Genomic DNA, 23014 nt, shown 5'->3' on the forward strand with positions numbered 1-23014 from the left:
AGGATCCTCTAGATAAAAAGGCTGACTCGTTCCTTAAAGGGACATGGGAAATGTCGGCTGGTGCCTTGAGACCTGCGGTAGCTGCGACATGCGCAGCCAGATCGATGATGGTCTGGCTAGATCAGCTGGGGTCTAAATTGGAAGAAGGTGTTTCCAGAGATTCCATGTTGAAATTCCTGCCAACAATTCAAAATGCTGCTGCCTTTCTCGCAGATGCTTCTGCGGATTCCGCGAGAATGGCGGCTAGAGCGGCAGGACTATCGAACGCAGCGCGCAGGGCCCTATGGCTGAAATGTTGGCCGGGTGACCTTCAGTCCAGATCTCGTCTGTGCTCTATCCCATGCGAAGGGGAATACCTGTTTGGGCCAGTCCTAGATGAGCTGCTAGAGAAAGCCGGAGATGAGAAGAAGAAGTTTCCTAATCTACCAACTACTTCTTACAGGCGGCCCTTCGCAGGGAAAAGATTCTTTCGGAGGAGACCGGCCAGAGATCAGAGCAGATGGGACGAGAAAAAGAAGAGAGGTACTGGGTTCATGTTTGGTGGAGGACGTCAGGAGCCACCCCGTGAAGTCAAAAAACCACCCCAATGACTAGTCGCCCCGGTGGGAGGTAGACTATCTGCCTTCTACCCGGCCTGGTCCAAGATCTCCAGTAGTGATTGGATTTTGGGGGTGATAGCTACGGGTCTGCGGCTAGAATTCTCCTCTATCCCTCAGAACTTCTTCAGAGTCACCCCTCTCAGATCCTCTCCAGCGGAACAGGCAGCCCTGGAAGCGGAAGTTCACGATCTGCTCAATAAAAATGTCCTATCTGAGGTTCCGGAAGGAGAACAGGGTAGTGGTTTCTACTCTCCTCTATTCCTAATAAGTAAACCAGACGGCTCCTTCAGAACAATTATCAACCTTAGAGCGCTGAATAATTTTCTGACCATTCAACCATTTAAAATGGAAACCATTAATACCGCAATAAAGTTGCTGTTTAAAAACTGCTTTATGGTAGTATTGGATTTGAAGGACGCCTATTACCATATCCCTATTTATGCAGGTCACCAACGATACCTGAGGGTGGCGGTACGGTTGGATGGGGTAATAAGACACTTCCAGTATAGGGCCCTTCCCTTTGGGATTTCAGTCGCCCCTCGGGTATTTACCAAGGTAATGGCGGAAGTTATGGCACACCTACATGAGTCCAACATTCTAATAATCCCCTACCTGGACGATCTCCTTATCGTAGGTAAAACGGCGGATCACTGTCGAGAGCAGTTACATAAGGTGATGTCGGCTCTAGAGCGTCTGGGGTGGATGCTAAACGTTAAAAAATCTCGGTTACAGCCCATGACGGTGCAGCGATTTTTAGGCCTGACCCTGGATTCCCAGGTTCAGGAATGCCGTTTGCCTCAAGAAAAAATTGATCGCCTGCACCTTCAAGTGCTGAATGCCTCAAAAAACCCCACCATGTCCCTACGTAGAGCCATGTCTCCGTTAGGCTCTCTCTCGTCCTGTATTCCAGCGGTCCGATGGGCTCAGTATCATACGAGGATACTCCAGGGCGAGGTGCTGTTACATCAAAAAAGGTTGGGAGGAGGTCTAGACAGTCTGCTGACCCTATCCCAAGACGCTGTGGTATCCCTCGAGTGGTGGTTAGATCAAAAGAACCTGTCCACAGGGGTCCCCTGAGAGTATAATATAACTCGTGTTATCACCTCGGACGCTAGCCCTTCTGGGTGGGGGGCTCACATGGGGGATTCATTGGTCCAGGGGCTTTGGGATCATGATCAGATGGAGATGTCTTCCAATCTAAAGGAGTTAACGGCTGTGGAGCAGGCGGTTAAAACACTCCTTGTCTGTCTACAGGGCCACCACGTGCAGGTATTCTCGGACAATCGAGTCACCGTGGCATACATAAATCACCAAGGCGGGACTCGTTCCAGATCCCTGATGTGTGTAGCAGATCGTCTGTTTCATCTAGCAGAGCAACATCTTCTCGTTGACGGCTCTACACATAAAAGGGGCAGAAAACACTACAGCGGATTTCTTAAGTCGCAACACATTAAGGCAGGGAGAGTGGTCCCTGAACGGCACCATCTTCGACCTTATCGTGGAAAGGTGGGGACAACCAGAGGTAGACCTGTTTGCCACAAAAGAAAACAGGAAAGTGGCACAATTCTGCTCTCTGAACCCCAGAGAAAATCCCCTGGCAGTAGACGCCCTCCTCATAGACTGGAACTTCAGGCTAGCCTACGCCTTTCCTCCCCTGTCTCTACTTCCTCTGGTGGTGAGGAAAATCAGGAAGGACAAAGCCACAGTAATATTAATTGCCCCCTTCTGGCCCAGAAGGACGTGGTTTCCATGCCTGAGGGCTATGTCGTTGTCCGATCCATGGGTCTTGCCAGACATTCCGGATCTCCTATCCCAGGGCCCAGTCTACCATCCTCGAGCGGTTGGCCTTCATTTTATTATTATTATTATTATTATACATTTTTATAGCGCCATTTATTCCATGGCGCTTTACATGTGAATACGGGGCAAATATAGACAATTACATTAAACATGAGCAGATAACAAGGCACACGAGTACATAAGGAGGGAGGACCCTGCCCGCGAGGGCTCACAGTCTGCAGGGGGTGGGTGAGGATACACTAGGAGAGGAAAGAGCTGGCTGTGCGGCTGTTCAGTAGGTTGAGGATCACTGCAGGCTGTAGGCTTGTCGGAAGAGATGAGTCTTCAGGTTCCTTCATCTGACGGCGTGGATTTTGAGCGGGCGCTGCTAAAAGATAGGGGTTTCTCGCCGGCCCTCATTAACACGCTGCTGAAAAGCAGGAAAGTGATAACCACAAAAATCTATGTCAGAATCTGGAAGAGATTTCTTCAGAACTCGGGGGTAATAGCTGGTCAGTCAATACCAATAGACCAGATCTTGGAATTCTTACAAAGGGGGTTAGAGATGGGGTTATCCCCAAATACTCTTAAGGTGCAGGTATCAGCCTTGGGGGCCCTCTTTGGCTGCAACATTGCTGAGAATCACTGGGTCAGCAGATTCATCAGGGCAACAAAACGGTCTAGGCCAATTGTGAAGAATAGAGTCATGCCTTGGGACCTGAACCTAGTCCTCTCAGCCATGACAGAGGCCCCATTTGAGCCAATTACTTCAGCCTCTATTAAAAATCTATCCCTTAAAGTAGCCTTCCTGGTAGCCCTAACATCGGCACGTAGGATAGGTGACATACAAGCATTATCCAGGGTTCCCCCTTACATGCAGCTTAGGGATGATAGAGTGATACTATCCCCTGATCCAGCATATCTCCCTAAAGTAGTGTCCAGATTCCACAGAACACAGGAAATAGTTCTTCCATCTTTCCTCCCCAATCCTACTAACGATAAGGAAAGGAAGTTACACACTTTAGATGTAAGAAGATGTATCCTGAAGTATCTAGCGGTAACTGATCCCTGGAAGTTAGATAATGCCCTATTCGTGTCCTATCAGGGTAGTAGGAAAGGGCATAGAGCTTCGAAGTCTACTCTAGCTAGATGGATCAGGGAGGCTATCTCGCTGGCTTATATCTCAAAGGGCAAGCCGGCGCCTGAAGGTCTTAAAGCGCATTCCACTAGAGCTATGGCGGCTTCGTGGGCGGAAAGATTGGAGGTGTCGATCGACCAGATTTGTAAGGCTGCTACTTGGTCTTCTCCAAACACTTTCTATAACCATTATAGATTGAACCTGGGTGCCTCCTCTGACCTCTCTTTTGGTGTAAGGGTGCTGCAAGCTGTAGTCCCTCCCTAGTTAGTTACTCTCTGTAATTCTCTCCGTAGTGCTGTCATGGACGACCGAATAAAGTCTTAGTTACTCACCGGTTAACGGTGTTTTTCGGAGTCCATGACAGCACCTGTACATACCCTCCCGTCTTCTTAAGTTCTGGGTGTACACCTCTTCCTTTATATATAATTCACGGGTAGTGAATAGTTAATATTGTATTATTGTTTATTGTGTATGCTATTCACCTTGATGGTCCTCTTGTGCTCTGTAAACCAACTGATGCGTGGGGAGAGGTGCTGCCCTTATGTATCTGTAGGTTTCCTGTTCCTGAAGGGCGGATCCCCTCTCTCCGTAGTGCTGTCATGGACTCCGAAAAACACCGTTAACCGGTGAGTAACTAAGACAATATATATATATATACAGTGAGATCGGGTCGGGTTTCATGAAACCCGACTTTGCCAAAAGTCGGCGACTTTTGAAATTGGCCGTTCTGTTTCGCTCAACCCTAGCAAGTACATTTAATATAAATTGAACCAATTAAAAATAATGCAAACAAAATGATGAATGAAAATAACAATAATAATTAAACTCAAATATAAAAATAAAAGATAATTTTAAAAAATAGAAGAATAATAAGATAGTTAACATAATAATGAACAAGCAATCCCAATAGATGGATGTTATTTTTTTTTTTTCATTTTACTTTTATCCTTTTGTTTTTTTCCTTCTTCCCTTGTATTTTGGATTCCATCCTACAGTTATCTAAAAACAAATCCACCGCTCAGAGAATGAGTTCAGTAAATAATATTGTTTAAATAAAAAAAATTTTAATGGACTAAATATACTCTGGTTTTGCTTGATTTAAGTTAGAAAATATCATTGTAAAATCTGATATATCAGACTAATAATATTCATTTGTTCAATGTAATAATAAACTGTGCTGCAGGTAATAGGGCTAGGTCCTCTTTTTATTTATTTTAACATGGATGGCAAGGTGTGTAGGTACATAGGCCTAAATATCCAGGTCCTGATTGATTATTTGCTGTCAGGACCGTTATCACACTGTTGACAAGAATAAAACCCAAATCTTATCACACTCCCTTAGGCTGGGTTAACATTGCGTTAGTGCAGTCCGTTCAACGCATACGTTAAACGGGCTGCGTTAACGCAAGTGCCGAAAAAGATCGCGTTTATGCGATTGCGCTAGCACAGATGCTCTATCTGCGCTAGCGGTGACGGACCCGAAAACGCTACAGACTGTGTCCGAGGGTCCGTCACAGAATGACGGCACATCGCTAACGCATGCCGATTATGACGTGTTAGCGATGCGCTACATAATGGCAGTTAATGGGTGCGCTAACGCATCCGTTACATAGTGTTAGTGCCGCTATGTAACGGATGCCGTCAGCGCATTGCCATTAACGCAATGTGAACCCAGCCACTCATATTTTTTAAATGCAGACATACTGTTAATATGCCATCCAGTACTTGATAATTGTCCGCATTCATGCAGTTATGCACTAAAGTGTAACTTTTTGCATGTAATGCATAGAAATTCAAGTTTGTTAGTTTTATGTATGTGTAATATATATTTATATGTGTGTGTGTATATATATATATATATATATATATATATATATATATATATATATATATATATATATATATATATATATACACATACACACACCACACTATATACTCAAGTATACCTAATTTTTACCATAAAAAATCCGTACCCTGTTATGCATGGCTCCTCATCCCCATCCTGTTGTGCATGGCGTCCTCATCCCTATCCTTGCATGCATGGCTCCTCATCCTTATCCTTGTATGTATGGACCCCATCAGAAAAACATAAAAAAAATAAATAAAACATCCTACTTACCGTCCCTGCACTCCCTCGCAGCTTCTTGTTCCGATGCCGGCAGCTGCAGTAGCCGGATGATCACGTGTCCCCACTACTTATGAGAAATGAATATTCACTGCGCTCGCAGTGAATATTCATTCCCTTAAGTAGCAGGCACACGTGGTCTCTCGGCCGCTGCTGGAAGCCGGTGGCTGTAACTAGTGTGCCCACTATTAAAGAGAAATGACAAATTGTTTAAAGGGACTCTGTCACCTGAATTTGGAGGGAACAATCTTCCTCCATAGGGGCGGGGTTTTCGGGTGTTTGATTCACCCTTTCCTTACCCGCTGGCTGCATGCTGGCTGCAATATTGGATTGAAGTTCATTCCCTGTCCTCCGTAGTACATGCCTGCCTGGAGAAAAGTGCTTGTTTAAACAATCCGTCTGAGAAAGGTCTGAGTTGAAGACCGAAATGTTATATTTCTGTTGGGTTTGTTCTATTACAAATAAATATCTTCTTGATGCCAATAAAGAGTGACAGATTTTTTCTTCCAAATTTTTTTTCTAAACATTCCCTATCCTGGTATATATCCCCATCCTGATACACATGGCCCCCCTCATTCCTACCCTGGTATGCATGGCCCCCTCATCCCTATCCTGGTATGCATAGCCCTCATCCCCTTCCTGGTATGCATGGCCTCCTGACCCCTAGCCTGGTAGGCATGGCCCCCCTCATCCCTATCCTGGTGTGCATGGCCCCCTCATCCCTATCCTGGTATGCCTGGCCCCCTCATCCCTATCCTGGTATGTATGGCCTCCACATCTCTAGCCTGGTAGGCATGGCCCCCTCATCCCTATCCTGGTATGCCTGGCCCCCTCATCCCTATCCTGGTATGTATGGCCTCCACATCTCTAGCCTGGTAGGCATGGCCCCCTCATCCCTATTCTGTCAGGAATGGTCGCCCTCATCCCTATCCTGGTATGCAGGGCCCCATCCTTATCCTGGTATGATTGCCCCCAATCCCCACACTGGTATGCATGGCCCCAACTGAAAACATAAAAAAAAAAACACATTACCCTTACCTTCCCGGCGCTCCCTCGCAGCATCTTGTTCCGATGCCAGCAGCTACTTTATGCTTGTGAGCAGCGCATGACAGGGACATCATGCGCTGCTTGCAAGCCGGAAAACTCACTGCTCTGCATGCCGGGACTGTGTGTGTGGAGAGCAGTGAGTATTCATTTCTTTTTGAAGCGAGCACAGTGTCAGCTGCAGCAGTCACGTGTGCCGCTACTTAAGAGAAATAAATGTTCACCTCATTCCACTCCCATGGGTGTGGAATGCAGTGAATATTTATTTCTTTTTAGCAGCAGGCACAGGAGCACCCAAAATGTTCCTCCACATTTTTGTGTGTCTTATGGTCCGAAAAATACGGTGTGTGTGTATATGTTTATGTACTACATGCACATATCCTCACATTTTAACCAGAACTGATGGGATCAAAATCTCATAACCATTTGCCCCAAATAAACAAAAAAAAAGTTGCACTCTGTATTGCTAAAGCATGTCAATATGAATAGCTATACCGCTTCTGGATACTAGGATAAAAATGAGACGCTTAGCACGTAATTTGGCCAATTCCTGCACACCCAGCAGACAGCAAAAAGGCTTTCTCTAATTTGCTGGGTCCTGTGTGTCTAGTGTGAATACCTCTCTGAATCTGAAGTCTGAATTCCTGGGTAGATGTGAATACCTCTCTTCAAAGTCTGATTTTATGGGTAGGCCGGTCGATGTTGCAATTAAAGTCCACCACATGCTGCGGGAGGGTGGAGTGCTCGGTCAGAGAGATAATATACCACTGACAAAAGACTGACTGGCACTATGGACATGGCCGCTCCTAGTATGCACCTGTTCACACTGGCTTGGAAGTACCAGTCAGTCTTTTGTCATTTGTCACAATTGCCCTGATTAGGCTTAGAGGCTGAGATACCTCTAAACTTATCACTCATTTAGTAGGAAAAATGCCCTGAATAAGACAATCCCAGTGCACATATCCTCTTTAATTGGTAAGGGAGGTGATACCATGAAGGAAAGTTTCCTCTGTATCTTACTCCCTGACATCCAATCAAAAAGTAAAACTTTTCATACTGCCCTTCGAAGTGAATGCAGTGCCTAAAAATTCAGGCTCGTTGATTGAAGCAGATAGCTTTTATTATGCTTCTGACTACCGGTAATGTATACATTTCTACTTTTTTTTATATTATATGAGCTGTTTCTCAGTGCATGTGACAGTTTGCTTCTCTATCATTAGTTAATAGCAGGTTTTTATAGAAGGGGTTTATTAGCTGGGGGATGCATAATACAGGATCGGCAGGTCTTGTAACAGGCACTTGACCCTTAATGCATCAAGATTGTCTTATGAGTAATAATGGAGCTTAAAGAAATGTTCTGGGAGGAAGAAATACAGCATGATTTGTACAGTTCTTGGGACAGTATTGGCTGGGGTAGTAACAATGGGGTCTCTTCCGAAACCCACTCTAATAAGCTGGTTGTCAATGTTATGCTTACTGGTACAATACCCAATGATAAAGACGTATTCCAGTGCCCACAAAAAAACAAGATGTCACAGCAGGGATGAGAAATAATTAAAAAAAAATGATGACTCTCATAATATGGTGATATGAAAGAAAATCATTTATGCAAACATTTCGTGTTACGGTGAACATAAAACAAAACTGAAAAGAAATGCAAAATTGCTTCCCCAGCCCAACTCCCTTAAAAAAAAAAAAACAATAGTTTTTCAATACAATATATGAATATGTAATTCAAGATGGTACCTATTAAAATAAAATACAACTTGTTTCTTAAACATGTCCTCATATCGCTGAAATATTAAATGGCAGTGGCTCTTACAGCACAGTAATTTAAAGGGAAGGTGCCACCAGTTTTCTTGTATTTTGTTTTTTTGTGAAATTAAGCTTAAAATAGTAATTAAAATGTATTACTGCAATGTTTGCACTGTTTGCAAACATTTCTATATGAAAAATATTATATATTTTTCTACAAATATACATATTTACCACTAGGGGGAGCATGTTCCGTTTTAGACCTCAAGCAGCTATAGTAAGATTAAGCAGCTTTACTCTTTGCTGGAAAATTGGGGCAGTAACTGCTGACATCACCATTTCCCTCCCCTTTTGGGTGGTCTAATATCCCTGGGGCAGAATGAAGAGCAGCATCACAGGGCAGCACCATTTTGTGTGTGACTGCCCTGTGACCTGCTATCACCAGCAGTTACTGCATCAGAGGCACAGCTTGTTTACAGAGGAGCAGAACACAGTGGGCTCAGCAGCATTTTTTGTGAATAACATTCTTGCCATCCCCCTTCCCCCACGTTAATCCCTGTCCTGTCAGCTGCCCTGCTCTCTCTCTGTCACCTCCCTCTCTGCAGGCTGTGAGTGTAGCTTACCAGAGATCACAGGGACCATGTGTGAGGGGGAGGGGGAGACACAGCAGGAGAAGCACACAGGGAGGGCAGCGTGTGAGGAGCAGAGGATGTCTGCCTGCTTGGAGTACAGAGGAGCAGTGAGGGCTTCTTCTGTCCTGCCATAGAGAGCACAGGGCTATAATAAAATGGCAGCTAGTCACACCTACAGCAGTGAGTTGTGCAGCCCACAGAGGCGTGCCCAGCTCACTGCTAATGCTGCTGCAATGTTACTGATAGGGTCAGCGCCGGTCTATTATCTCCTATGTCCATGGGGTGCCGTAATCTGACACTGTTAGTGCCCTGCTACTGCTGCAAAACCAAGATGTCAGCCCCCAGTGCATTCTTTAAACTCATATAACACATGAAATCTGTTTCATATGCATTTCAAACTTGCTTATAGCAGCATGTTATGCTACATTACAGTGATTTATTAATGACCTACAAACGCGGTACCTTACCTTTAAAAAAAATCTGTAAATTTTAAAAAAGCGCTGTGTCTTTAAGGCCCAAAAAAGTATCCTTATGGGATTATTCCCAAAGTAGTAAGTGTAGGGGGATAAAAGATCACATACTGTCCCCTGAGGGTCTGGGATCCGGGAACAAGGCTCTTTAGATGGCCTCCACACCATTCGTTGCACATGGGACAAGTCTCTTTGTAGCACCATCTTGCACGCAGCGGTTACACATGTGCAGTATTCACACATCGATGGAGAACTTTTGACTTTTTGCTATGTCTGTCCCTTTCATCCTTTTCCTGTTTAGTATGTGATGCAAGCGACAATCCAAGTGTGCGTGTCTTTACATATGAAAATGCAAAATGACAGATGGAAGAACAGATGAATTTGTGAAATATTATAGCAAGTTTACCCAATTTGTAAAAAGTTAATTAACAGTAAACAGCCAATCATCCTTAGTGTTCACAGAGAGTTGCCAGCAATGCTTAATTAGTGCAGAATAACTAGGAGATGGCGGAAAGCACCATTTGTGGAAGAACCCCTAGCACTGTCATTAATTAAGACAACAGATACTTAGTCCCTTTATTGAAATATACAAACAGCATTTTAGAATGTGTGTACATAGATACATGGATGGATGAGCGCTCCACCCATCAGTTTAACGATGTCTTTAATTAATGCTGGATCCAAATTATTACTTATTATTATAGGGCCATTTATTCAATGGCGCTTTACATGTGAGTAGGGGTATACATAATAAAACAAGTACAATAATCCTAAGCTATACAAGTCACAACTGGTACAGGAGTAGAGAGGACCCTGCCCGCGAGGGCTCACAATCTACAAGGGATGGGTGAGAATACCACAGGCGAGTGCAGAGCGGGTCGTGCAGCGGTTTGGTGAATCGATGGTTACTGTAGGTTGTAGGATCTAAATCTCGTCACATACCCTGCCGTACATGTGCATCACGGTTAGAGAGTGCGTCTATGGAAAATGCTCAAGAGCTGTGTGTGCGCCATCCATGGCTGATGCCAGCTGTAATCTGCCTATAACACCAGCAATTGGCGCTAGCCACGATCACTGCTAATATATCGCTGTCAATTTCCGGTGGGTGTACTGACTGGCGTCCAACACTATAGCAGGGGACCTGTGGGTTATCATTAGTGATGAGCGAACATACTCGGATGAGGCGGTATCCAAGCATGATCGGTGAAGCATGAGCTAACAGAGTGTCTTTGGCATGCTCAAAAAATATGTTGCGGCTGTTGAACATGCAGGCTCGTGGACTTCAACATATTTTCTGAGCACGCTAAAGACACTTGGTTAGCTCCCGAGCATGGTCGGTTAACACCTTATCTAAGCACATTCACTCTTCACTAGTTACCATGACAGTAGGGGCCTGCTTAAGGTCCTTGTTGCAGCCATCTTGATACTGTGGTATTGCACTATATGCCGTAGTATAAGTGATCCAACGATTGTAGACTACCGTAATCCCTTAGGCTGGTTTCACATTTGCGTTTAAAAACGCAGCGTTTTAAACGCAAACGCATGTGGTGCAAAAAACGCATGTAAACGCGTTAAAACGTTTTTTAGACGCATGCGTTTTTGCATGTTTTAATACAAACACGGCGTTTTGACGCGTTAACATGCGTTTTTTCCTGCGTTTGCGTTTTTAAAACGCATGATGAGAAGTGTGTAACAGCTGCCAATCATCAAAATCAAAAAGAAAACCCACTATAAACAGAAACAGCTAGGGTTAGGGTTAGGATCCCTAGTTAGCCTAGGGATCCTAACCCTAAGGGATCCTAACCCTATCCCTAACCCTAAGGGATCCTAACCCTATCCCTAACCCTAAGGGATCCTAACCCTAAGGGATCCTAACCCTAGGGATCCTAACCCTAACCCTTAAGGTTAGGGTTAGGTTTTGGATCCCTAGGGTTAGGGTTTGGATCCCTAGGGTTAGGATCCCTTAGGGTTTGGGGTTGGCTTATCAGTGTGTATTCTTGTGTTTTTCTATTATAACGCATGTGCTTAAAAACGCATGCGTTTTTAATGTTAAGTATAGGGAAAAAAACGCATGCGTTTTTTTGCGCTAAAACGCAGCGGCAAAAAATGCAAATGTGAAACCAGCCTTAGAAGTCTAAAAAATAAAGTAAATTTTAAAAAAGCGTTTTAAAAAGCATAAAAAACATAAGTTTAAATCACCACTCTTTTTTTCCAGTTTCAAAATAAAGAAATTATTTTTTTTAGTTGGTGTGTCCATAAAAGTTCAATATATTAAACTATTTAAAACATATGTTGAACTCCTTAAAAAATTTAAAACTCCATATTTGCAGTTTTTAAGTGGCTGTGGCTTACACACACACGCATTGCCATTATACATGTTTTGTTATACACGTTTATTTCCTTTCTTTGTATAGCAACAACACAAAAAAAGCTGAGGAGAAAAAAGGCAAATTGAACATAACTTCACACTAAACCCCCAAAATTTTTCTGATAAAATATGAAAAAAAACAAAAAAACAGTAATTGCGATAATTTTTCTGTGAGGGATAATTTTTTTAATGTGGTTTTGAGCATTTTGAGGGGTGCAGTTTTTAAAATGCTGTCACTTCTGGGTATAATCTTCAATATAGGCCTCTCAGTCACTTCAAATGTAATGTGGTCTCTATTTTTTTTTTTTGGGGGGGGGGGAATAATGAGAAATTGCTGATTAAACTTTTAATCCTTATAACTTCCTAACAAAAAAAATGTTTAAAAAATGATGCTGATGTAAGGTAGACGTGATGTTATTTATTATGGTAAATATTTAATGTGATATTTTGGTTTAAGGGCATAAAAATAAAAAGTTTGAGAATTGTGAAATTGTCACCAAATTTGATATTTTTACAAATAAATGAAAAAATATTGTCCTACATTTACCATTACCACAAAGTACAATGTGTCACAGAAAAAAGGGAAAGGAACACATGGCATTCAGTTTGGGAAAGATTCCGTTTCAGATACAGTGACTGATGACATGATGTTAGAGATAACGGACAGACAGCCACTGGTATTTTGCAGCAATCTAGGAGTCAAATCAGGAGATGATTTGTATAATGGGTATCACCAGCATAAAGATGGTACTAGAAACCAAATCAGCTGGTCATGTGTCCAATACAGGCAGTGCATAGAGAATAGTGGAGGGGACCTAGAATGGAACCCTGACTGTAAGTGGGAGAACAAATAAAGCCAGCACAAGACACTAAAAAGGAGCTGTCAGGTAAGGTAGGTGGAGAACCAAGAGAGAGCGATATCGTAGAGGTCGGTAGAGATGGAGCAGAGTGAAGAGGAGCTGTTGATCCATGGTGTCTGTGATCAGAGTTTGAGCAGCGTGGAATACGATTTTCTTGAATAAGGAGAAGATGGGGGGAAAAAATATGTATACGGTAACCATTTTTATCTAATTTGCACATGTTTATGTGGGAGTAGTGTGTGTAAAAATAATAGCGTCAATTCTGCCTTCCCGCTCACGCCTCATATGCGACGTACCAACATGATGCAACTCCACCTCGCATATGCTGGAGAGACTGCGAGCAGCAGCAGGCAATAGTGGAGTTTCATCTGCAGCACCCGTGGCTGAGTCGCTCTGTGGAACATCACCACTTCACCACCAATGAGTTGGGCTCATTCGGCGGGACGTTTGTACCATGTTGTGCTGATTCTAATGCTTCAGACATGTGGCCAGCGATGATGTTGCAGTGTTGCAATACCACTTCTATGGCTACTGGAAGAACCACTTCAGGCGATGATGCCTAAGGTGATTGCACAGAAAAAATAGGAGCAGTGTGAATTCACACAGATACCAGGCCTGCTTTTAATACAAGGCTTGGAGGGTGGGTGAGGTGACTGGCCTCCAGAGTACACCACTGCTGCCCCGCCTTGTCACCCAAGGCGACGCACAGGGTCACTCAGGAGAGGAGCGAGGGCGTGGGGGCCTATGCGGCGTCTCTGTCAGGCTTAGACCTGCCTCTGCAGCGAGGGGTCCCATATATTTATTTTTTATTCTAAGTTATTTTAAGTCATCTCCCTATCCACATTTGTTTGAAGGTGGATTGTTCTGCTTTTACCCCCAGAGACCTCAGGTTCTCATGCCAATACACCGGTGACCCGCGATCACGTGACTGGGTCACCGGTTTGTGTATTTCCGGTGCGATTGCCAGAAGCATGATTTAAATGACGCTGTCAGTTTGACAGCGGCATTTAACTGGTTAATAGCTGCGGGTGGAATTGCAATCCAATTGCAGGCACATGTCAGCTGTTCGAAACAGCTGACATGTCTCCGGAAAGATGTGGGCTCATCGCCACAGCCCGCATCAAACGGAGGGAGACCGATATCGGCGTACTATTACTCCCGATGTCAGTAAGGGGCTCAATTTAAAAAAAAAAAAAAAAGACATTTCTGTAAAACCATGAGTGTTGTATATAGTTGTGGTGTTTATTGTTTTTTTTCCTTAAAGTCTGGATCCTGCAAGTTCTCTGTTTGTGTTCACAGAACTCCCACACACGTCCTCAATATATTGTGTACATGAGCATGAGTGTTTTGAGGAAAGGCCATTGTCTATGTATAACGATTAGTGATGAGCGAGTATACCCGTTATTCGAGATTTCCCGAGCACGCTCGGTTGTCCTCTGAGTATTTTTTTTAGTGCTCGGAGATTTAGTTTTCAGCGCCGCAGCTGAATGATTTACAAATCTGTTAGCCAGCATAAGTACATGTGGGGGTTGCCTGGTTGCTAGGGAATCCCCACATGTAATCAAGCTGGCTAACAGATGTAAATCATTCAGCTGAGGTGAGTTAAACTAAATCTCCGAGCAATAAAAAATACTCGGAGGTCATCCGAGCATGCTCGGGAAATCTCGAGTAACGAGTATATTCGCTCATCACTAATAACGATCTAACATAGGCAGCCTTAAGGTACCTTCACACTCAGCAACTTTACAACGAGAACGACAACAATCCGTGATGTTGCAGCGTCCTGGATAGCGATCTCGTTGTGTTTGACACGCAGCAGCGATCTGGATCCCGCTGTGCCATCGCTGGTCGGAGCTAGAAGTCCAGAACTTTATTTCGTCGTCAGGTCGGCGTGTATCGTCATGTTTGACATCAAAAGCAACGATGCCAGCAATGTTTTACATGGAGCTAACAACCAGCGAGAACGATAAGTGAGTCGCCGTTACATCACTGGATCGCTCCTGCATCGTTCTGGAGTTGCTGTGTTTGACGTCTCTACAGCGACCTAAACAGCGACGCTGCAGAGATCGGCTCGTTGTCTATATCGCTGCAGCGTCGCTGAGTGTGACGGTACCTTTAGGATTGATCACAAAATTTCATGTGCAGTATTTCTTCATGCAATTAAGTCTTCTTTTTTTTTTTTTTTTTACAGGTACAACATAAACCTGTTCCCTGTGGAAATGGAGAAGAAAGCTTATTTTTGACAGCAATTGAAAACTCGTGGGTGCACAACCGTAAAAAGAGGAGGGATCGAATGAGACAACTGAGAGAAGTACCTCGAGCTCCTGAAGAAACTTTCCTGCCAGTTAGGAAGGATGAAAGCCAACTTGAAGATGGTGAGGCCTCACTAAAACCAGCATCCTTTGATGAAAAAAATCTTTCTACTACCGGCACAGTTGTTGCTGCAGCTTTGCCTGACAACACTGCTCCCGAATCTATGGAGGAGGACTCCAGACCATTTCCTGAACAGGTGGAGGTGTGCTCTACCTTAGATCAGGTCACTGAAGTTGATGAGCATGATTCTTCTGAAGTCAGCCAAGTCGGCACAGGATCGTCACAGCCCGTTTGTAGCAGTAACGCCCCCTTTCTTTTTAAATGTGTAATGAACATTAAGAAGGAGGCCACCACGGTATTGGTAGAGTTGCACTGGGTGGAAGGACACAACAGAGACTTGCTCAGCCAACTGTGCACACACTTGAGGAACCTGATTTGTAGACTTGCCATGAGTTAATTCCCGTGTAACCATTTGATGTTTATGTTCTGGTTTCTAATGTTTTTACAATTTTTTTTAACTCCTATAACAATTATGACCTTTCTCTGTGCCAGTATAACCAGGGTTTTATTCTTTACACACTGCTCCATCAATGTGAATCTGTCACCCCATTATCTACTGGAATAGCCAGTGTCATTTAAATAAAACCAGACAAATATTTGCTGAGGAGTGTGGTACACAATGATTTGTACTAGGGTTTGAGTTAATATTTTAACTTTTCATTATTGAAAAGTGCTGTTACTTTAAGTATATAAAGCCTGTACAAAGGTGACAACAGAAAAAATACACGTTCTTCCTGCTCTGGTGTTTTAATATTGTAAGACAGAAATCTATTCGGAAACTTATTTTAAAGATGTCGGTGCGTTATAACAGCTATTCACGGGAAGTCAGTGAGGGCATCCTACTCATATTTCTGGACATAATTATATCAAGTCCATGTCTTAATCTCACAACACTTTTCCACAAATAGTCTGCCTTTCTTGTGTGACCTCCCTATTTGCTCTTTTTATTTGCTGCTCACACAATCTTCTGCATTTATTCACTATTCTCTGCAACTCACTGCCCCAACAATTCAAATTTTCCTCCCACCGTAAAGAGAAGCTGCCCCCAAGGTCAAAAGTGGCCAGGTTTTGTTCTCATTTTATTTATGGTTTTCCCCTGATTATTCAATATATATTTTCTTAAATCCTCCATGCCTTTCTAGAGATATGGGCCATTTTTATTAATGCTCATTTTTATGGTCTGTACCAAGGGGGTGCTCACAGGATTATCTGGGTGTGTGTCTTTAGGCAGCAATGCATAATGAGCCACGCTCTTTTGGTAAAGACCATCAAAGTTAGCATTAAATAAGGCCCATATCTCTGGGCACATATAGCGGATACAAAAAATGGGAGCAGAAGATGTAAAATATGACAAAAACTGCCCACTAGTGATGAGCACACGTGCTCTGATAAGGTGTTATCTGAGTATCCTTGGGTGCTAACCATGTGTATTTGGTGTGCTCGAAAAATATGTTCAGGTCCCTGCCCCTGCATCTCTCGCGACAGCCACAACACATGCAAGGATGGTCTGTTTGTTAGGCAATCTCTGCATGTTTTGCGTCTGTTAAACAGCAGAGCGACATGCAGCCGCGGGGACGCAAACATTTTTTTCTAGCACGCCGAAGACACTCAGCACCCAAGCATGCTTGGGTAACACCTTATCTGAGCACGTTCGCTCATCGCTATTGCCCACCTTTGACCTAGTGACAAGTCCTCTTTGAAACCCTCAAAAGCAACCTGAAAACTCACCTCTTCAAAAAAGATTACTTCCTAAAATGCCCTCACCTGCTCGCTCTTTTTTTTTCTTCCCCTTATAGATGTTAATCTCAGTCTTTCCCTCCTCCCGTGGAGACCATTTCCATGTATATGGACCAATGTTCCTATAATACTGTAAGAAATACCGTAATAGAAAACTAGTATCTTAAGTGGCATAACTTTTGATGAACTTGTTGGTCGGGTGTTGCCACGCTGCATCCTGCCCATGCTTTGCCCACATAAGCAGAACTGACCAGGACTGGCATGAAAACGCCAAAGCCTCAATTTCGTGCAGCTTCACTTCAAACTTGCCTATACACCTTGATGAATTGGTCCCTAAGAATTTAATCAATGCTTGTTTTACTTTGGCAAGAATGTTGCTAGGGCATGAATAAATGGGAAAAGAATCAATGTAGGAGCACAGGTGGAGAAAATTGAGTAATGTATGAGACTACATAAATGTGCAGCCTCAAAAATGCAATTAAATAAAATGGTTTTAGTGTAGACTACATACAAGCTACAAGATAAGAAGTTGCTAAATCTGGTCAAAAATCAACCATTTCCCTTCCTGAAGAGTAGGAAGGAGAAATAGTGAAATGTGTCGTGGTTTCTATGTGGTTTACAATGAAACCTTTCCATTCTATTATATTATTGAGCCTACACATTTATGAAGTCTGAAGCTACATGTGACGATCCAGGATAAGGAGGTCAGTCCCATTCCTTTACCATTATGTTTGCTCATATAGATGCTACAACAATATTATTAGTTTATTTTCTTCAGCTGTATCCCAGTCACTGTATTCTTTTTTTCTTTTCTCATTTATGTTTGCTGTCAACATTTTTTTAGTTTCTCTTGAAGGAAGGTGACTCATCTAATAATTAGGATCTGAATTTCTACCCTAGGGATGGAGTGATATACTCTATCCATTGTTCCCCGAGATATCTCAGGGATGCACTAAGGATTGGTGTATGGTCTACTGAAACATCACATTCTGGGGGTTGGATACTTGATCACTAGATACTTGATCACTAGATAACTTGATAACTTCATCTGTTACTTTTCACACTTTTTGTCACCATATCCCATTGGCACCATTACATACATCTTTTTGTATATATTTTTGTTTAGCTAAGCCATAAAGACATGGATGCAAAGATACACTGGAAGTCTTTATCTAAAAGACTTGAAATAGTACTGATGAGATTGGTGTATATCTATCTATCTTACATAATTTAAGTATAACAATTGGAAGATGGCATCCATATGCAATTATGGAGAATGGTCAAGTAGCTAATCGTCCCATTATATGCAAGAATTACATGCATTTATTTGCTTTAGAAACATTTGCTTTGAGGTTATACAAAGAGCACCAGGGAAGAAAGGCATAATAGTGCTTAGGTACAGTAGTGTTCAAAATAATAAGGGTGTTCAAAAACATGAGTTACTCACACAATCTTTATGCTAGTTTTTATTTTCAGCATTGGAAACATTGCACTCTGTTTTGTAATGCAAAACATGAAGATAAATGGATATCATTTTTAACTACTTTAAAGAAAATAAAAAATGAACATTGGACATTGGGCTTTTCTAAAAAAAAATAGCAGTGTCTGCATTTGTCTTTACAAAATCACAATATGTACTTTTTTGTGGATTTAGCCTTCCTGTGAGTCACTAACCTAATATTTAGTTGTTACCCAAAGTATTTTAGAACTGCTTCACATTGTGTTGCTTCGAGTCAACCAACTTCTGGCCCCTGTCACCTGTTATTCCAGCCTGGGATGGTCGGACTACAACCCACAATCATTTGGCATTTGTTGCTTTTGCCTCCATAACGGCATTTCTAATATCACCCCACAAGTGTTGTATTGGATTAAGGTCCGGGGATTGGGACGGCCACTCCATAACCTCAGTTTTGTTGGACTGGAACCAAGATTTTTCTCATTTACTGCTGTGTTTATGGTTGTCTTGTTGAAACCCCCATTTCAAGGGCATATCCTTTTCAGCATAAGGCAACATGACCTCTTCCACTATGTTAATATATGCAAACTTGTCCATGATCCCTGGTATGATGTAAATAGGTTCGACACCATAGTAAGAGAATCATGCCCATATCACGATGCTTGCTCCACCATGCTTCACTGTGTGCAGACTGTACTGTGGCTTGAATGCAGAGTTTGGGGGTCGTCTGACGAACTGTCTTCTGCACTTTGGCTCAAAAATAACGATTTTACTTTCATCAGTCCAAAAATTGTTTCTCCATTTCTCTTTCGGCCAGTTGATGTGTTCTTTGGCAAATTGTACCTACTTCATTACATGGGACATTGCGGGGACTTCTTGCTAAGAGATTAGGGTCACACAGGTGTCTTCTGTCACAGTCCTCACAGGTAACTTGAGACTGTCTTTCATCATCCTGGAGCTGATCATTGGCTGAGCCTTTGCCATTCTGGCTATTCTTCCATCCAATACAATGGTAGTCTTCCATTTTCTTCCAGGTGTCTCTGGTTTGGCTTTCCATTTTGAAGCATTGGAGATCATTTTAACTGCACAGCCCTTCATTGTCTGCCCTTCTTTATAAGTTTTACTCTCTCCAATCAACTTTTAAATCAAAGTATGTTGTTCTTCTGAACAATGTCTAGAACGACCCATATTTCTCAGACTTTCAAGGAGGAATGCATGTACATGTCTCCTGACTTCACCCTTAAGTAAGGGCCAGCTGATTCACACCCGTTTCTTCACAGAATGATTGACCTCACTAATTGAACTCCACAGTGTGATTATTTTGAACACCCCCTCTCAACTAATTATTATAATATACAGACTCAAAAATCTATTAGAACAAACAGAAAAAAATTAACGCAACATCTTAAATGGAAACAAAATCCGTATATAAACATCTACCGTGAGTAATGATGGCATATACGTCCTAAACAGTGAATGGCAGACATTCGAAAATGTAAACAACCAAAGAAACTACTGGGCATGGATCAAAACAAATTAGTGATGGGACAATGGTGATAGAATAAATTACCTTTATTGAAAAGTGGGTGGCAAAAGTTGGCACTGTGTGCAAGAGTGCCTGCACAATTACAATGAGGAGATAAAAAGACAATTAAAAAAAGAGACAAACTGTGTACAAGATACAATTAATACAGAAGGGGGACCAGAGAGAACATGATAGCAATCAGATTTTAAAGTGCTATTGCTTTTCCAAAGTCACCGTTTCCAATCTTTCACTGCACAAACTTTAGTTATGTCTTTCTTCTCATGTAATTTCATAAAAAGGCTACACCCATTAAACACTTGGTCAACTTACTCGCTAACGCACCTGTATGTCTTAATTCTTTCATATAATCCAACGTTATAGCAATTTCACTGCTTCCTCTGGAACAATACCCTTTGCCCATGTCATCCAATCTTTCCACACTTTTGCATGTTCTTACCATGTTTCTGCAGACACTGAATTCCACACTAAACTGACTAGTTTGTCTCTACCGTGCTCCTTAAGAAAAGGGGACAAGGCCGACCCACAGGATCTGCAGACTGATGAAGCTCTCTGAAGACCAGCATTTGAGAACGTGATAGAGCATCAGCCACAATGTTCTGCGATCTCGGGAAATGCTTGGCCCTCAACCAAATGTTATGTTGCAGGTACCTAAGCACTAAAAGTCTTAATAATGCTCGGACCGGTGGAGATGCTGACATTTGTGTATTGATTGCCAATACCACCGCGGTGTTATCCGTCCAGCAACAAATCCTTTTCTTGCTAATCATTTCAACCCACAATTCCAATGCTTCTATTATTGGGAAGGACTATCATGTTTCTATTTAAACCCGCCTCCATCCAATACTGCGGCCATTGCCGCCTACACTACTCATTGCCACAAACTGCTGCAAATATATCACTTCCAGCTGCATGAATAAACAGGCTAAGGTCGTCACTAGACACCTCCTCCTTTTTGAAAGTGTCCTGCCATTGAAGGTTTGTAGAAATTCTTTCCAAATCATTAGGTCATCCCTCATGTTCCGTGTCACCCGATGAAATGGTGCTGTTGCAAAATACCTCTGGCTGCTAAAGATAATCTCCTGGTAAAAACTCTACCCATGTGCAAGGCCGATGTTCGCAGCAAGCAGACTAGGCTTCTGCTAAGGGCCCCCTCTCCCCCAGCCAGTGGCATGACCCTCCCTCCCCCATCATTCCCCTTTGCCTCTGACGCATTGCGATGACGTCACTTCATCACACACCATGCTTTCCCGGGCAGTTGAGCTGCTGAGACGCTCTTTAGACACTGAAGCAGTGGGGGAACAAGGAGGAGAGGCGAAAATATAATATGTGATTACATGGTGGCCATAATACTGCAGGACTGTGGGGCTGCATTATACTCTATGGGGTGGCTGCATAATACTTTGAGGGGGCTGCATTATACTCTGAGATTGGGTTACCTTTCCCACTTTTCTTGTTATAAATCTGCTAGAACAGTCTTTAAAGCAGAAAATAAATCCTTGTTTGAATCATGCGTATAATAAAGTGGTGTGGACCATGCCTGTAGCATGGGACACTCATCCTCCAGACGACTCCAGATCCATGTCCCCGTTGTTGCACTGGCTGGCTCTCCGGGTTTTAAATCCCACTCCATCCTCTGCGTAGAAATAGAAACCCCAATCTACAACCGTACAGAAACCCCAGACCCTGAGCTGTGAAACAATCACTCTGTGATGACGAGACAAAGTGTGCAGCTTGTTCCTTCCTTCTGGCGAAGAGGCCGAAGTGCCGGACTGAGAAGATGGACTATCAGCTGGGGACAACCTTCTCTCATCATGTCGTCTTCAACCAAACCTGTGACATCCTCGTCTGATTGTATTATTGTTAACAATGTTACTTATGACGTGTATGAACTGTTAACCGGTAAAGCGCTGCAGAATATGTTGGCGCCATATAAAGATTAATATTACTATAGGCATACGCAGCCCCATTATTTTCCCACACTTTATTTTAACCCCTAAGGACCCAACCAACTCCCTCACTGTCCTAAACCCTTTCCTTATTCAGTTCAGGCCCTTCTAGTCATTGTTATTGTACCAAAAGGAGCCGTTTTCAGCGTATTCTTGCTTTGCTTGGTGGATTGTTTGCCATTCCTTTAGGTTTCTGCTAAGTCTGTAGTTTGCCAGTAGGTGGCACCGTCTGTCCACATAAACCCTGTTTCAGCATTTCAGTAATTTAATCTTTGTACTTTGATGTGATAGTTGTAGCCTAGAAATCCTGGTCAACAGGAATATTTTCTGAATTTATCTCATAGTCTGATACTAGGGCTACTGAGCAATAAAGGTCCATCAGCCTTATGCGGACATACCTTGTGTATTTTTTTCATTAATCTACCATAAAAAAGGGACGGTAAAATACTTTTTAGCCATTTATATTTAGTTTCTTTGAGCATACTCATTTAACAGTATAAGATTGATATAGTATATATCTATAAGTACTCTCTATATAATAATAATATAGGAATATATATACTGGGCATCTATATATTGGGCAGCACGGTGGCTCAGTGGTTAGCACTGCAGCGCTGGGGTCCTGGGTTCTAATCCCACCTTGGACACCATCTGCAAAGAGTTTGTATGTTCTCTCCATGTTTGCGTGGGTTTCCTCCGGGTTCTTCAGTTTCCTCCCACATTCCAAAGACATACTGATAGGGAATATAGATTGTGAACCCCATTGGGGACAGTGATGATAATGTGTGCAAACTGTAAAGCGCTGCGGAATATGTTAGCGCTATATAAAAATAAAGATTATTATATACTGTAATGTGTAATTGTATGTACAGTTTCTTTCTCTGGCAAGCAGGTTACACTATGAAAAGAAACCATTAGGCCATGTACCCCTTATGCAGAATCGCTCCACTTTTTTTCTGTATGGTTTCTGCAATACACAATAGTAATCTGCTCTGTTTATTGCGTTTTGACTAATTTTCCCTTCTTGATACATTTTTGGAGCAAGTTTGACACTTATTAAAAAAAATGATGTGCAGAAATTCTGCAATTCCTCGCTTAAAATTGTAATAGCGTTTTTTTTCAGCCTCCCCATAGAAGTCTATAGGTAAAAATGCACCGATCAGAAACATCTTTAAATTCACAG

General features: G+C 42.7%; 1 protein-coding gene across 2 annotated transcripts in view; it reads left to right on the plus strand.

Moving 5' to 3' along the window:
* The window catches only part of METTL16 (methyltransferase 16, RNA N6-adenosine), a 135429-nt gene extending 119679 nt beyond the window's left edge, over positions 1–15750 (plus strand). For both annotated transcript variants that reach the window (XM_069761283.1, XM_069761285.1), the window contains exon 10: positions 14965–15750. In XM_069761283.1, the coding sequence (XP_069617384.1) occupies positions 14965–15543 (579 nt within the window). In that variant the 3' untranslated portion in view covers positions 15544–15750. The remainder of the gene's footprint in view (positions 1–14964) is intronic.
* Positions 15751–23014: the final 7264 nt, after the last annotated feature.

The sequence above is a fragment of the Ranitomeya imitator genome, chromosome 3 (assembly GCF_032444005.1).
Source record: "Ranitomeya imitator isolate aRanImi1 chromosome 3, aRanImi1.pri, whole genome shotgun sequence".
In the NCBI taxonomy this organism is placed as follows: Eukaryota; Metazoa; Chordata; class Amphibia; order Anura; family Dendrobatidae; genus Ranitomeya; species Ranitomeya imitator.